This window comes from Morone saxatilis, unplaced genomic scaffold (assembly GCF_004916995.1).
Source record: "Morone saxatilis isolate NCDOM2014 unplaced genomic scaffold, NCSU_SB_2.0 Contig15, whole genome shotgun sequence".
NCBI lineage: Eukaryota > Metazoa > Chordata > Actinopteri > Moronidae > Morone > Morone saxatilis.
Window position 1 is genome coordinate 22,169,150 of NW_023339707.1, and position 14,638 is coordinate 22,183,787.

Consider the following 14,638-nt stretch of genomic DNA (forward strand, 5'->3'; position numbering starts at 1 on the left):
TCGACTGATGCAATTAAACAGTATATGAATGAAATAAATAAGTGAGGAGAATTAGGGAAGACTGCTTAAGTTAGGAAGTATATGAATGGATGAAATTTAACTTCACTGCTGACCTTATGCATATTTGTTCAATAATTGCACTGCTTTTCCATTTGTCATGTACTTAAAGCAATTTCTTCTCAAAATCCCACACACTGCCTTGGTTTCCATGGCAATATAATGGAATATAATGACTTAACATAAGGGTATATTGGTGACTTGTCAACATAATGCTGAAGTAAAAACTTGTTTATACCAGACCTTTTCTGAGCAATCTCCATTTGCAATAAACCAAAGAATGAATTTGTGAACGCATACAATTAACTCATACATTTGCGCCCCCAGATCATCACTGTCAAAGTACTCAGATCATTAAGAAAAAGCCCTAATACCACACTGTAAAAATACTTTGCAACAAGTAAAAGTTGCACTGAAAATTATACTTGAGTAGAAGTATGCAAGTATAATGAGCATTAAAAGTAAAAGTAGTCATTGCAGAAAAATGGCCCCTGTGACTGTTATACCATCATATATTATATATTACATTATTATTACTCATGCATTAATGTAAAAGCCAGAATTTACTGTTGTAGTTGGTTGAGATGCAGCTAGTTTAAAAAAACAAACCAATTTTGTATCGGACTGCAACTAATGATTATTTTCAATATGGATTAATCTGCCAATTTTCTCCATTAACTGATTCATTGTTTGGTTTGTAAAAATTCTGAAAATAGTGAGAAATGCTGTGACAATTACCAAGAGACCAAAGTTACACATTATCAATGCTTGTTTCGTCCAACTAATAGTCTAAACCTCAAAATTATTAAAATTATTAATTATCTTTTCAATCAAATAGTTTCAGCTGCACTTTATATACATATACATATACGTATATACTGGTGGGTAGTTTAATTTGTAACATAATATTTTACAAGCTTTTCATATTCAAAAATCTTAATTTGTAAAGTAAATTGTGACTAAAGCTGTCAAACAATTGCAGTGAGGTAAACAGTACAATATTTCCCTCTGCGCTGTAGTGGGGTATGAGTAGAATGTGGCATGAAAAGAAAGAAAAAACAAGGCTTAACTCTCCAAGGTCTTGGAGTGTATTGTTTCCATGTTAGGATGATTGAAGTCTGAAACCATCTTGAATCAACAGTTACAATATGACTTCCAACTCTTTTCTCTTTTTCTCCCTTCTTTTTAAAAATTGACTTTTTTCACCTAAAACACACTCCCACTCCAAAAGTGAAGCTCTACACTCTATTCCAATTCATGCAAAGTGTAGTCATTAAATCATAATCTACCATAAGTGCTGCATCTGGTTAAGAAAGTGTCTTTTTTTTCCTTGTTGATGTTCTCATCTGTGAGACATTGAAAACATATTGTTATGAAAATGATTTCACGCTCCCCAACATGCCGACTCTGCTTACCGTCATCTTAGATATAATCAGGGCTTTTACAGTACCTTAGCTGAACCGCTCTACTATCTGGCTGTGCTGCAGGCACAAGGGATTTTAACTCAGAGTTTAATAGGACCCTATCCCCATTCTTCATTTTCTTTCTGTGTCAACATCCATCCTGACTGCAGTGTGAGCCATCACATCTGAAACAGCTTAGTCTGTAGCAAAGACAATCTTTTATTATGTCAAACAGAGCAATCAGAGGAGACCAGTAAAGCCACAGATATTAGGAAATTTGAGCTTGTTTTTGAAGGTACAGGGAAATGTGGTTATTCAGCTTTTTATTGTCTATTCAGCTACTTTACCTGAAGATTTTTACATAAGTTGAATCGGTTTTACCACCATTACAGTTTAAATTCTTAGAACGCCATAATGCACCACTGTAATAATAACATTGTGTGATGTCTCAAGTGTTGCTGTGACATAAGAGGTGATGGGATTTTAAAAGACAAGAGGGTTACAGCTTAAAAAAGGAAAGGGCTATCTGCACTGATGTGTTCTAGATGGGTGAATTCACAAAGCATCTCTTCAGTCTCCACACCTGGACAGCAGTGCGGGAAGAGTATCATTACACCCCAGCCGTGTGATGTGAGACTGCTAAGAAACTAGAAATCTAACCGTTATCTGAGAAGGAGCAGTGGGATAAGGAGCTTTGAAGAAAAGACAAGAGGAAATTTGCTGCCATTTCTCACTGGAAAAGAGCGTACTGCTTTACCTTCCATCTTGTGTGTGGTTCTTCACAAGCCTCTCTTTGAAAAGATGAAACAACCACATGAAAACAATATAGGACAAACGTGTCAAACTAAAGCAATGGAAAAACAAAAAAAACTACTAGTAGTTACTAGGTCTATTGGGATTATCATGCCTTAACAACACAATGTAGCGCTCCAGTGTTATGCGTGAACTCTATTTTTGTGTGCTTGTGCGTAGCAGGTTGAACACCCACTCTGTGGGGCACCAGGAGCCAAGTGACAAGCATTTACCAACAAGGCTCCCAGCTAACTGTAGCTGAACAATAGAAAAGAGAAAAGAAACACAGAGGAAAAAACAATTACCAGACACCGCACTGCCAACTTTAAATTACTAGGAGGACAGGATAGGGTTGGATGTTGGCTGTAATGTTTGAGGAATAAACAATAAATCAGAAGACTAACTTGAAGGGAAGCAATAATATTGATGTTAAGCTGTCCACTTTTGGTCACTATTGCCGCCTACAGTAAACACAAGACAGAAGTCTCAGCCCCTGAACCACACAGCATACTATTCATTTCTCAAAATTGGGAACACATGTCCACGTTTATGTGGAGGTCATCTGGCCTGAAACTACAACATTCACTGCAGATATCAGATTAAAAAGATGATTTTTGGAGCAAAGTTACCAACTTTAACTCACTTAGCTCAACTAGATTACTTTGTGTTGCAGTAGCAGCTTTAAAGTATTACAAGGATGTTTTTAACTGGTTATAAAACTGTCTTCATTTAATACTGACGCCACTATACTATATTAACTACATAAACAAAGAGGTGAGGAGAGGGCTATTTCTGTGTAATTATTCTTAATGCCTGCCACCGGGTCGGATTCTCTAACATTCTCCTTGAAATCAATGAAACAAGGTGGTACAAAACACGACTGCTTTACGTTATTATTAGGTGATTATTATTATTATTTGCATTCGTCACAAACTTTAGTTACTGAACAAAGTTGCTGAACTAGCTGATTTTGCCTTTGTTTGTCATAGCATTCACCCAATAATATAATATTTATTGTATTAGTAATGTAATTTTGACAATAAGTCTATGTAATGGATAACTGGACTGACGTTTAAATCTGATTTACTCAACGTCATTCAGGCATATTAGATGGTAAAACAGGCACTGGATAGATAACTCCTCTGATATGCATCCACCAGATGCACATAAAAATCCTGCATAAAACCAAATGAATCTCCATTAGGCACTTTATCAGTTATCATATGTACACATTAGAAATACAAATATTGACACATTCTGACCAGTCACCATTAAAGTACAGCAACACATGACCATGCAGCTGATCCTGCTATGTAAACAGCAGTTTATGTATAAAAGTCTGCTGTGGAAAATAAAATCTCTACGTTTTATTGTAAAATTGGTCGGATGACGAGAAGCAGAAGCCCTCCTACACAACATGACAACCAGGAAGTTGTAAGACGAGAGCACTGAAAGCGTAAGGTCAGGCAGTCGCTTTACACCGATGTAATATATTCTTATGAGCCATTTCATTCATGATACTATGGTGAATTGTGTGATCATTGCTACCATTCATTACATGCATTCAACCAAAGTATAGTATAGTTTTTATAATTTCTTGGAAAACATGGAGGGATTACATCACAATGCACATTATTTGTGGTATGAGGCGCTGCTATAGAATGATAAAGGTTGTGTAATTAAGTGAAAAGGAGCGTGAGGTTTGAGGCAATGTGAAAGTAAGGCAAGTGTAAATAAATAAATAAAAAGCTGCATTTCACCTTGTAACGCCTCCATTTATTTCTTGAGGCTTATTGAACTGCATTTATAATTATTTAAAGGTCCCTTTTGATAAATGCAATTAATTTATATGAAATGCCTGAGGACTTTATATCATAGGCAATACTTACGATTTACCTTTAACTTTTTCCCCGTTGTAGGACAAAGATTCCAAAATGAGCTACATCAATGAAAAGCTATATTCTGCTATTTTGTCTTTTGTCTCATGGCTTAAAAACTTAAAAGGAGCCCTCTTCAATCTTCTCAAAAAGAAAAAAAGAAGAAAAAATTGCACAGATAAAAAACCTGGGGCACTTCTTTTTATATTTTCACTATCCTTTCTTGTATTTTTTTTATCTGTCAATGAGACTTGTGGAGCTGATTGCTGTGCTGTGCAGGATATTAATGCCCAGGGAATCGATAGAAAAATCGAGGTAGAGTTGGCGGTGGAGTTGGGGGTTGAGATGTAGCCAAGCTTTAAGCTTCGCGTTTCCCTGGACCCCTGGCACTGTCTTGTGTGCCTGTCTTCTTTTGTGGGTGGCAAGTGTGACACTTAATGAAGCCTCACTGTGTGTAGTGGAAGAAGGAAGTCATGCTTCTCTCACTCTGAGATGCCATTCGGGGCTGCTGTAATGAGCACAGGCATCATGCTGTAGTGGCTATTTAGGCTCCTCGCGCGGTCACTGCGGCTCAGTGCGCTGTGATAAGCCACTGGCACAGGCTGGCATGAGCAGAGTGGACAGGGGACATATGCTGAGCTACTGAAGCCAGACTGAAATGTCTCGCATGGGATATGAAAGGCACAAGTTTTTATATCTTCGATGTTGACTTTCCAAGGCAGACTCAAATGTTCCGAATTGGGCAAAACAAGAACATGGCGTGTGCTGTCAGTGCTTAAAACATCTTGATGATGGAAGGAAATTTAGTACAACAATTGAGATGTAAGAGACTGAGATACTACTGGTTTTAAATCTATATACTCTCTTGTAACTAAATAGCTAAGGAGCACTGAGGCCTTGTTTAGTGTTTAATACCCATACTGTGTTGTTATACATTTCTACAGTAAATCTGTGGGCAGGTTCATTCTGCAAGAAATATCTGTTGATTGTGTTATTATATCCAATTCATCATTACTGCGTTTTGGCACATTATGTAACTTCAAAACACGCCTTTAAAAATGTCAGACATGAGAGCTTTCAAAAATGCTATCTGAGATGGATAATAAACTACGTCTGGAGCCTTCATAAATGGCAAAAACATTGGGTTTCTTTTAAAAAGTCAGCTGTGCAGCCCAAAGTATTGCAGCTGCTCTTTCATTTACGCCTGTTGGCCTTGTTGTCCATTTAAAAACCACTCGGGTATGAAGTGTTCTGTCCTGGTTATTTATTCTTTTATTTTAAAAAGGCGCATTGAAAGAAAAGGATGAAAATGAAGAGAGAGAGAGGAGGAAAAAGTTCTCTCTCACACCTTTAACTGTAGGATAATCAAGGTCTGACTATAATTGAAAACTGAAAATGAATGTCTCCCTTAATTCAATACTTCATATATTCAGCCACAAAACTGACTTTGTTAAATTAAACACAAAACCTGAGAAAGCGTGTCCCCTTAATTCAAATTTTGTTTTGTACAAGCCCTGAAGACTTCAAGCATATTTCACTCATGTTAGGTAATGTTAGCCTCCCATATTAAATCAACTCAGGTTTTCCTAGGAGTTACACTGAGCCAAAGACTGTGTTCTTTTACTGCTTTTAAAAAGAGATGGAGGAAATGCAGGCAGGAAAATAAGCAGTATAGCGCAGGTAGTGCTACAGATGAGAACAATCCAGCCTCCATCTGGAGGGGTCAGGGGGCAACAGGCAGAGCACAGGCAGAGAGAGAGGACACTGAGGTTCCCAAGACTGTGGGAGCTACTCACAGGGAATGGTGCGCAGGTACAGGTTGTCCCTGATCACCTGCTGGAGCTTATGGTCCAGGGAGCCCTTCTGAAACTGCAGGCTGAGGTAGTGACGCAGATCAGTATTCAACACCTTACCTGGAGGAAAGGAATGAGAAATATGGGTCAGTCCGACAATTAAATCACGTAGGAGGGCATCAACATGGCTCTCATTTACAAAACACCCACTCTGATGATTTGATTTTGAGCTAATTAAAAAGACATTCTGAAATGTACATTCAAAACAAGCTATACCACGCTCCTCCGACAGACAACACACGCTACAAGCCACATATCAAAAGGATCCTTGTCTGGACGGCAATTACTTGCACCTAAGAAGGCTAGGCGCTAAGTGGCAAAGATGGCATACTGAAGCCGTCGTATGGGATGAAACGTTAATTGGGTTCGTTCATTAAAATCCAGATGCATGCATTATAAAAAGGAGTTACACATTATGAGGACTGTTACTTCCCGGGAACAACCACATTTCAAATGTAGGGGCGGCACAGTCATCTTCAAGAGGGAGGGGAATGTACTCCTCTGAATGACAGAGAGGGGAAACAGAGAGATAAAGAGAGACGGAAGAAACAGAGAGAGAGCTCCCTTGTGTTTGTTACAGTAGCACTCTTCCTCTGTGTGAACTCCAGCTGTGGGGCTGCTTCTTTGGGAAAGGACACGCAGGGTGTGCTTTGAATATGACTTCAGTTACACTGTTGGCATCAATAACCAGCGCTTTATCCTCAAAGCTGCCTAGCAGGAGGTACAGAATTAACCTGAGCACTAGGGCCCACTATCTAGATAAAACATCATGTAGCAGTTCTCACAGTCAGCTGCAACAATACCTGTCAAAATAGTTTCATGTTCTACATCTGCTTTCTCTCTTTTGTGCAGTCTCAAACACAGCTCTTCGAGACCAGAATGTGGTAATGTTTTCTGTCAATGTCTGCCAGATTCTCTGATGCAAGTATCAGATCAGATCAGAAAATGTTGACAAATCAAAATCAAGCCGCAGTCAGGCTGTGAGTAATGTCATCCAGACTGAATGAGATCTGCATTAAGCTACTGCGAGGAACATCAGTTAGTAAGATAAGACACATCTCCCAGCAAGACACCTATAGAGATTGTAAATACATAATTTTACCCATTGTGAGATTAATTCTGCTGTTGGCTAATCTTCTGATGAATATTTTATCATAGTGTGCCAGACACTTCTTATTTTCGTTCCTTGTCTGATCAACCCCACATCCAAAAGTCACTGCAGACTTGCTTTGATTTCAATATGAAACATTTTTTTAACTCAAATCTATTCACCAGCATATATATATATATATATAGGTAGTATGTAGGTAGTATATATATATATATATATAGTATATAACTATATCTACACGACGCAGCGCAAAAACAATTTCCTCTTTCAAAACAAGGTCAGGGTTCAAACTCGCAGAAATTGGAAAAAAAGAAAAACGTGAATAAAAAGATAAGTCACACTGATTAGCTCATGAGTAACAAAGAGAAATATTGCCGACAGTAAATGAAATGAGAAATGTAAAGTAAAGAAGCATCCAGCATCCCGAGCGACGGCGGACCGGGCGGCGAGCGGCGTTCTCCCTCCTCTCTCTCTTTTCTCTCCCTCTATTATCTATCTGTCAATGAATGGGTTGATAAAAGCATTTTTCGGTTTCTTGCTTAGTGGGTGTTCAACACAACTCAATACTTTCGCTCTGCAGTCTCACACACCAGCTGATAATTCAAGTGATTTTGGTATTTGGAGGCTTTCAAGTGTGCCTGCTGCTTTACTTAAGTCAAAACAGTTTAGTAACTGCAGAATGCCAGAGGTACAAGCGAGGGCCGGGGCCAACAGAAGCATGGCTCTCCATTATGTAACTCTATAGACTTTTTACTGGCACAATGAATGTGAGGAATTTAGGTCAAAGAAACAAAAGCTGGGTCTGGCTGCGCATTGCAATTGGAAAGCCACAAGCCTGCGGTCCATGTTCCCAGAATCTATGAGACATGAAAAACCCCAAAATACACACAAACAATACACATCCCCTTCCCTCCCCTAACGCGTCAGGCCTGTTCCCATGTTAAAGGGGGTGGGAGGGATTCTGCCTTCACCAGGGCTTTCATCATGCTTGGGAATGCCACCCTGGATCCATTTTCACACACTGCCTTGAAAGATCAGATGGTTTCAGTATGGACAATGGATGGAGCTAATTGTTACCACAGGATTCCAGCGACCAAGGGTAGACACCCCACTGGTTCAACAAAATCAATCTCTCTCACACACACAAACACATGCAAATCACCTCCCCTGTCCAAAGCAAACTCCCACTCAAGTGCTTCTAATAGGGTAGTCTTTGTGGCCCGCCTGTCCGGTTGCGTTAGCGTGCTACATCATATCTAGAGAGACGGAGAGAAAAAGAAAGAAAAGGAGGGAGCGGCAACTCTCAGCTTCCCGCTAGGTTACAAGGCAGCGCATCACTGGCCTGCCAGGCCGGTAGTACGAGGCATGTGGGACACAATGGAAGCCTTTGTGCCTTGTCATCTGGCTATTAGACACTCTCTCATACAGGGAGGGGGGAGTTGGTGGGGAAAAAGGGGGCTGCAGTTCAAGGATGGCAAATCATTAAAAACAGAGGGAGGGAGGGCAGGGTGGAGGGTAATGTTTGCAGAGAGGAGTAATGATGATGCATGGGAACACACGTGGAAACTCACCCCGCCTCTCTCCTCCTGCCCTTTCATCATTATTCTCTTGCTCTGTCTCTGACTGTGCGTGTTTGCGTCTCTCACTGTGGAGATTCATCAGCCCTGGCAGATCCCCACAGGGCTCCTCACACCTATGTTTGAGATCACTTTCTGAAAAGCTATCGGCCTTGCGTGCATCTCCACTTTTTCTTTCTTCCACTGCTAGCTACTTAACCTTTTGTTTTCTCTCATATCTCAAGCATTCGCTTTCAAGTGTTGCCTTCATCTACCTGTCGCTGCCTCTACCGCTGCCCCTCTCTGCCTGTCTTCTGCCTCTTAGATCAGTCTGGAGAAAGACCAATGACAGTATGATAAAGGCAAATAAAAAACAAGCTCTTGCTATGGTTCTGTCAAAATTTGCTATTAGTTTTCAGTATTTACACATATGTCTAAAAAGAATGGGAGGAGGAGGTGGAGAGAAGAAGAGACGGGAGGAGAGGTCAACAAAAAGATCTAAGTAACAAGTAAAAACATACTGCATGGATGTACCAACAAAACCTGCACTTTCGGGGCGCCCATGGATAGCTCACACGATAGAGCTTTTACCCATGTACTAAGGCAGAGTCACAAACCAGGGTTCAAACCTGACCTGTGGCCCTTGGCTGCGTGTCACCCCCGGCCTTCAGCTGTCACTATGCATTAAAGGGTATAAGCCCCCCCCCCCAAAAAAAAACAACCAAATCTGTCTATCACACACACACACACACATCCACAGAAATGAAAACAAAGCACATGCTGCTGCCCATCATCCTTTCCCCAGTCCCTTTAAGACACTTACATTTTGGTATCTGCCATGGGAGACTGCTACTCTCAGCTCACCTCACCATCTGTCATTTTCTGTAACTGATGTCAGAACTATTGAAGTGCTCTGCAAAAAGTCTTTCATCGAGAGACAAGTTGTTTTTCCGCCAAACACCGGACAAACGCCCATCAACTATTATAAAGCAGGTTTAGCAGCAGCACCATTTTTGACTCAACCTTTTTTGCTGTAAGGCACACAGTCTACAGTACACCAAAGTCTTTAAAATGTCCATAAGCTTTTGAAAAGATAATGAGGTTTAGTTTTTCTTCTGCATTACAGCAAAATTGAGAACAAACAAGAATCTGCAGGCATGTTCTGTGAGGTTGTACTTGGGTAAAGTTGGGCTGTGAGCTAAATGCTAACGTCTGCATGCTAACATGATGATGTTTAGCATCTTAGCTTAGCATGTTAGCATGTTAATGTGATATTTAGTGCTAAACACAAAGCACAGCTGAGGTTGATGCCAATGCCAATTGTTTTGGCAGGTCTGTTGAAAAGTCAAAGTATCAGCAAGGTTATTACAATTCATCCAATAGTTGTTGAGACATTTCACTAAAATACAAACATGACAACTCAACTCATGGTGGTGCTAAAGAAAAAGTCAGGGGATCATCAAAGTCAGTCGCTTAAATCTTCTGGGGACCATGAATGTCTGTCCTAAATTTGATTCAGCTGTTGAGCAATTTCAGACTGGACCAAAGTGGTGGACTGACTGACTGATGAGGATAAAATTATGCTCATGATCTAGAACTTTAATGCAATTAACCAAATAGGTTGGCAACAAGATAAATATTGAAATATTGAAAACTTTTTTGGCAAATAAGCTTGCACACTAGATACTCAGCTTAAACGATCAGTCTTAGTGTTTTGAATTTGGCACAAAAAGATCCGTCTTCTGTTAAATGCCTGCAGTTTGGCTCACTTCTTGGCACACCAGCATGCCTGCACTGCATGCCAAAACAATCGACTAGCAGTAAAGATATTTAACCAGGCACACAGTAAACAGGCAGTTAAATTACAATGAGCTTGCATAGACACAATGCTTTTCCTAAATGAGAGCCGAAGCAATGCAGAAATGTCACCAGCAGGGGTGTCAGTGGGCGTCTAATAAGGCAATTCTCTGACAGTAGTGCAGCTCTGGAACCAGCGAGAAAGCCCCCACCATCTGCTAATTACCACCTTGTTAGGTTCATTTGGCAACTCAGGGTAACAGAATGTCCTGCCTCATTCTGTGTGACAGGCAGAGAGAGAATCAACAGTTTATTGGCATCTGAGGGACACCCAGATTCTTCACTTTCTCCTTAAAAATGGCAGAGAGACAAATGAGATTATAATTTTAGCATGTTTGGTTTTCTTTTCAAAAAGCAGCAAACACAGAAAGACAGGCAGGGAGTTCCACACCCAATGGCCTTACCCCAGAAGTCCATGCTCATGTTCACTGAAAGCGATGGTGGTAGAACTACTATCAGTCCCCTTCCAACATTTTCCCTCGAAATGCGAGAGGTGGTGTGTTTTTCCTGTCTGAGACAAGCTCTGTTGCTCTCTTGGCCACTGTTTAAGGTGAGAGCTGTATTGGTCGGGCAAAAAAAGTCAGTGAAGTCAATTAGTAGCTGCAGAGCCCAAGAGATTAATTGTGGATGGAGGTAGACTTTTGGATGAAAAATGTTACATGAAGGAAATCAATGTCCCCAATCGCTCTTTTCTCCTCTCAGGGTAGACACATCCCTCTTAAAATCCAATTAGTGGGATTGTATCTCAACGTAAGGTCAGTCTGCACAAGCCTGGTAATTTCGGTATAAAATGGCTAATGACCAGGTTGAAAAACTCCTAATACAACATCCACCTTTCTGATTGTATCTTTGGTATATTAATAAAAAAAACTGTCCTTGATTTTTGAATAAAATGTTTTCAACATGTTTAAAAGCAGGATTCGTAAGCAGTGAGTATCAAATTTCTATCAATAACACAACATAGAAAATGAGGTGCTAGAGCAGAAGTGACTCTTGATACTATTTTGAGCTTGCTCTGCCACAAGGACAATGGCATTATCCCTGCACCCTTGGCAGAAAAGCACGATCAACTCTTTAAGCAGATAATTGAAAGGAATGGTCTTGCTACACATTGCGTGCAGGCTTAATGTTGCGGGCTTATTATAGTCAATGTGATAATCATCAGCACACTTGGCAATAGACACAGATGGTGTCCCAAAGCACTCTGCATTCAGAAATATATTCTTGGCTCCGGATGGCTTGCCTGCTATTGCTGGCTGACTGTACTAAATATCCATTAGTTACATGTTTGAGATAAAACTGGCTCAGTGCTTTCTTGGACCATTTAATAGTACACACCTATTCTGTTGATACATATGAGTATGTGTGTCTACAATCTTAGAACTTCAGAGCCGCCAGCTAGTGTGTGTAGGTGGGTATAATGAATTACTGCTGAGAGATCTGACTTCACATTAATTCAAGGTACCGTGTCCTCCACAGTCACTGTGTTAAAGCACATGACAAAAGTGTCAAGCTTTTTTTTTTTTTTCCTCAGACAGTGAGAAGTGACCTTGAAATTGTCCTTTCTAATCCTATTGTGGCTTAGAGGAACAAATTTAACAAAAAGCTGAAATAAAGCTAAGGTCGAGCCTCGCCTGTCCCTTTTGGATTCTTAGCTGGGGCATGGAGGTGAAAGAACAGTCACAGCCACCCTGCGGTCATCCTGAGCGGGCAGGGCCTTCTCCCCTCTTCTGTCCACTTCTTGTGATGTTGAGCAGACTGACAGATCATGACATTAACCTCTCCTTCGCCCAGTATCCATGTCCAACCGCTTCCCTGAGCACTGCTATCTGCCCTGCAGTCTTTCAGGTCCAGTAGAGCTCAGTGGACACTACTACAGTGGTTAGCACTTTGCTGTCCATTGGTATCATCTATAAAAAATGTTCAGGGAAATATCTTGACATTTACTGAATGGAGTGGCACAACATTTGGTACCAAAATTCATGGTTCCCAGGCGAACTGGTGTCATACTGACTTTGGTCGTCCCCTAACTTTTTATCTAACCCCGCTATTTGTGGTTTTCAGTGACAACTATTTGATACATCACCATGAAATTCATGTCCCCAGCAGGATGAATTGTAATGATTTTGGTGGTCCCTTAACTATTCACATAGTGTCAACACTGGGTCAAAGTTTTATTTGCCAATGCTGAAATTCGTGCAAAGTGAATGACATTCCCATCAGCCTCAGATGTACTTTGCGTTTAGTGCTAATTAGCAAACGGTAGTATGCTAACATGCTAAACTTAAACGGATGGTAAACATTATTATCTAAGCATGTTAGCATTGTTATATGGAGCATGTTACACTGTGTCCATACTGCATGTGATGCAAACCTCAGCGACAAAATCCCTGTAATTGCATTGTTGTTTTTTTTCAATGTCCTGTCTGTTGGCTATATTTTATGTCAAACATCTAAACATCACAATATAAAATGTGTTTTCGCTTTAAAAAGTGCTCACCCATCATTTACTTGCGTGGCATTGGTTCAATAATGTACATCATGGCTGAGCTAACAATGGCTGTTGGAGGAGCTCCAGTGCTAATGGCCACATAATCTGTCAGTGACACTAATGATTCAGTTTACTCATGTACTGACCAGCTCTAGGAGGGACTGTTTGCCACTCTCACAGCTCAATACAGAACCGTAAACTGAGACTAGTGCACTTTGTCCCACAGTGTAGGGGCTGCTATTCAGGGAGGCACTGCAAAAGAAGAAAATAACAAAACAACTGAAAGAAAAAAACAGGTCAATACAGCAAGACAGACTTTAACAAGCCATAGAGAACTCTGTTGTCCACTACCGCCACAGGCATTGTTCAAGCATTCATTTTCTAGTATTGTGACCAGGCAGACCGAAGGGAAGAGGGGAAAAAGGGAAAAAGGAAAGAGGATGAAAAGACCAATGTTTCTAAGAAGGTGTCTTCAGGCTTTAGCAACTGTCTTTTTAGCTACCGTTTCCTCTTTCATCTCTCAGCTCCAATATCCCAGCAGCTCTGGTCCATTCTAAAATGCACCGCTTTAAACCTCTAACAGCGAGGTTCTCTCCCTCATGAGGAATACAAACAAGATAAAATGACTGGATGAAAATGCTGACATAATGCAGCAGAGCTCAGGAGGGGAGGAGTATGGTTTGTGTGTCTGTGTGTGTGTGTGTCTGTGTGTAATGCACATGCACATCCTCCACGCACATTTCTTCTTCGCCCTATTGTTCATTTGGCTGATCTGTTGTGTGGAGGCCGTCTGGATGTGATGCAGAGAAGGAGAAGCTCCCTTCTGCGCTGTGCATCATCAAAAGCCTGCTGCTGTTTGCCGTCGCTGTGGTCTGAAACCTCCGTCTGTCTATCTGCACACAGACACACACATACACCTGCTGTACACGCACAAATGTGCACACCCGCGGACAAACAAAAATACCCCCTCACACTGCACGTGAGCATACATGTGCGCACTCACACGCAACAGCTTCAAGGGGGGCTGGCTGAGAAACAGAGATCAAAGAGTGAAACAATCTTTTTCGCCTCATCTCCATGATAGGGAGTGATCTTTACATCCAATCGTATGGAGAGGGAGACAGAGGGTTTCACTGTCATCAGCGGATCACAGAGAATGAAAGACGCGACATGGGGAAAGATCAATCAGTGTATTATTGAAGGATGTGAGGGAGAGGAACCATATGGAGATAGATGGAGCAGCATGAGCAGCTTCTGCAGCTCTGTGGATTACAGTTCTGCAGAGCAACTAAAGTGATGCGCTCTTAGCCTCAATAACTTGGGCTGTCACTGACAATATGCCGCCTGATGCATCAGAAAGAACCCCAAGGGACACAAAAGTCTCTCTATCTTGTTCTTTTCCTCCCTCTCTCTCACTCACACACACACACAAACACTGCTAACATTTTTACCCCAAAAAAGGATGCTGTGAGGTCAGAATTCAAAGATCAAAGATTTTTGTGATGCAGTATAACTGAGTCTTTGGGGGTATGAAATGCGTGAGGAGAGAATTACATGGGACAGGTACCTACTAAGGTATTTGCTGTGTTCTCCAACTCACATGAGCTGTTTGTGTAATTGTATGGGCTTGCAAATGTGTGT

At 40.9% G+C, this 14,638-nt stretch overlaps 1 protein-coding gene across 1 annotated transcript in view; it reads right to left on the reverse strand.

Moving 5' to 3' along the window:
* Window positions 1-14,638, reverse strand: part of magi3a (membrane associated guanylate kinase, WW and PDZ domain containing 3a) — a gene marked incomplete in the record, with an annotated part of 103,951 nt that overhangs the window by 34,301 nt on the left and 55,012 nt on the right. The window contains 1 exon segment of the mRNA XM_035656092.1: window positions 5,926-6,042. Within this exon segment, the coding sequence (XP_035511985.1) occupies window positions 5,926-6,042 (117 nt within the window).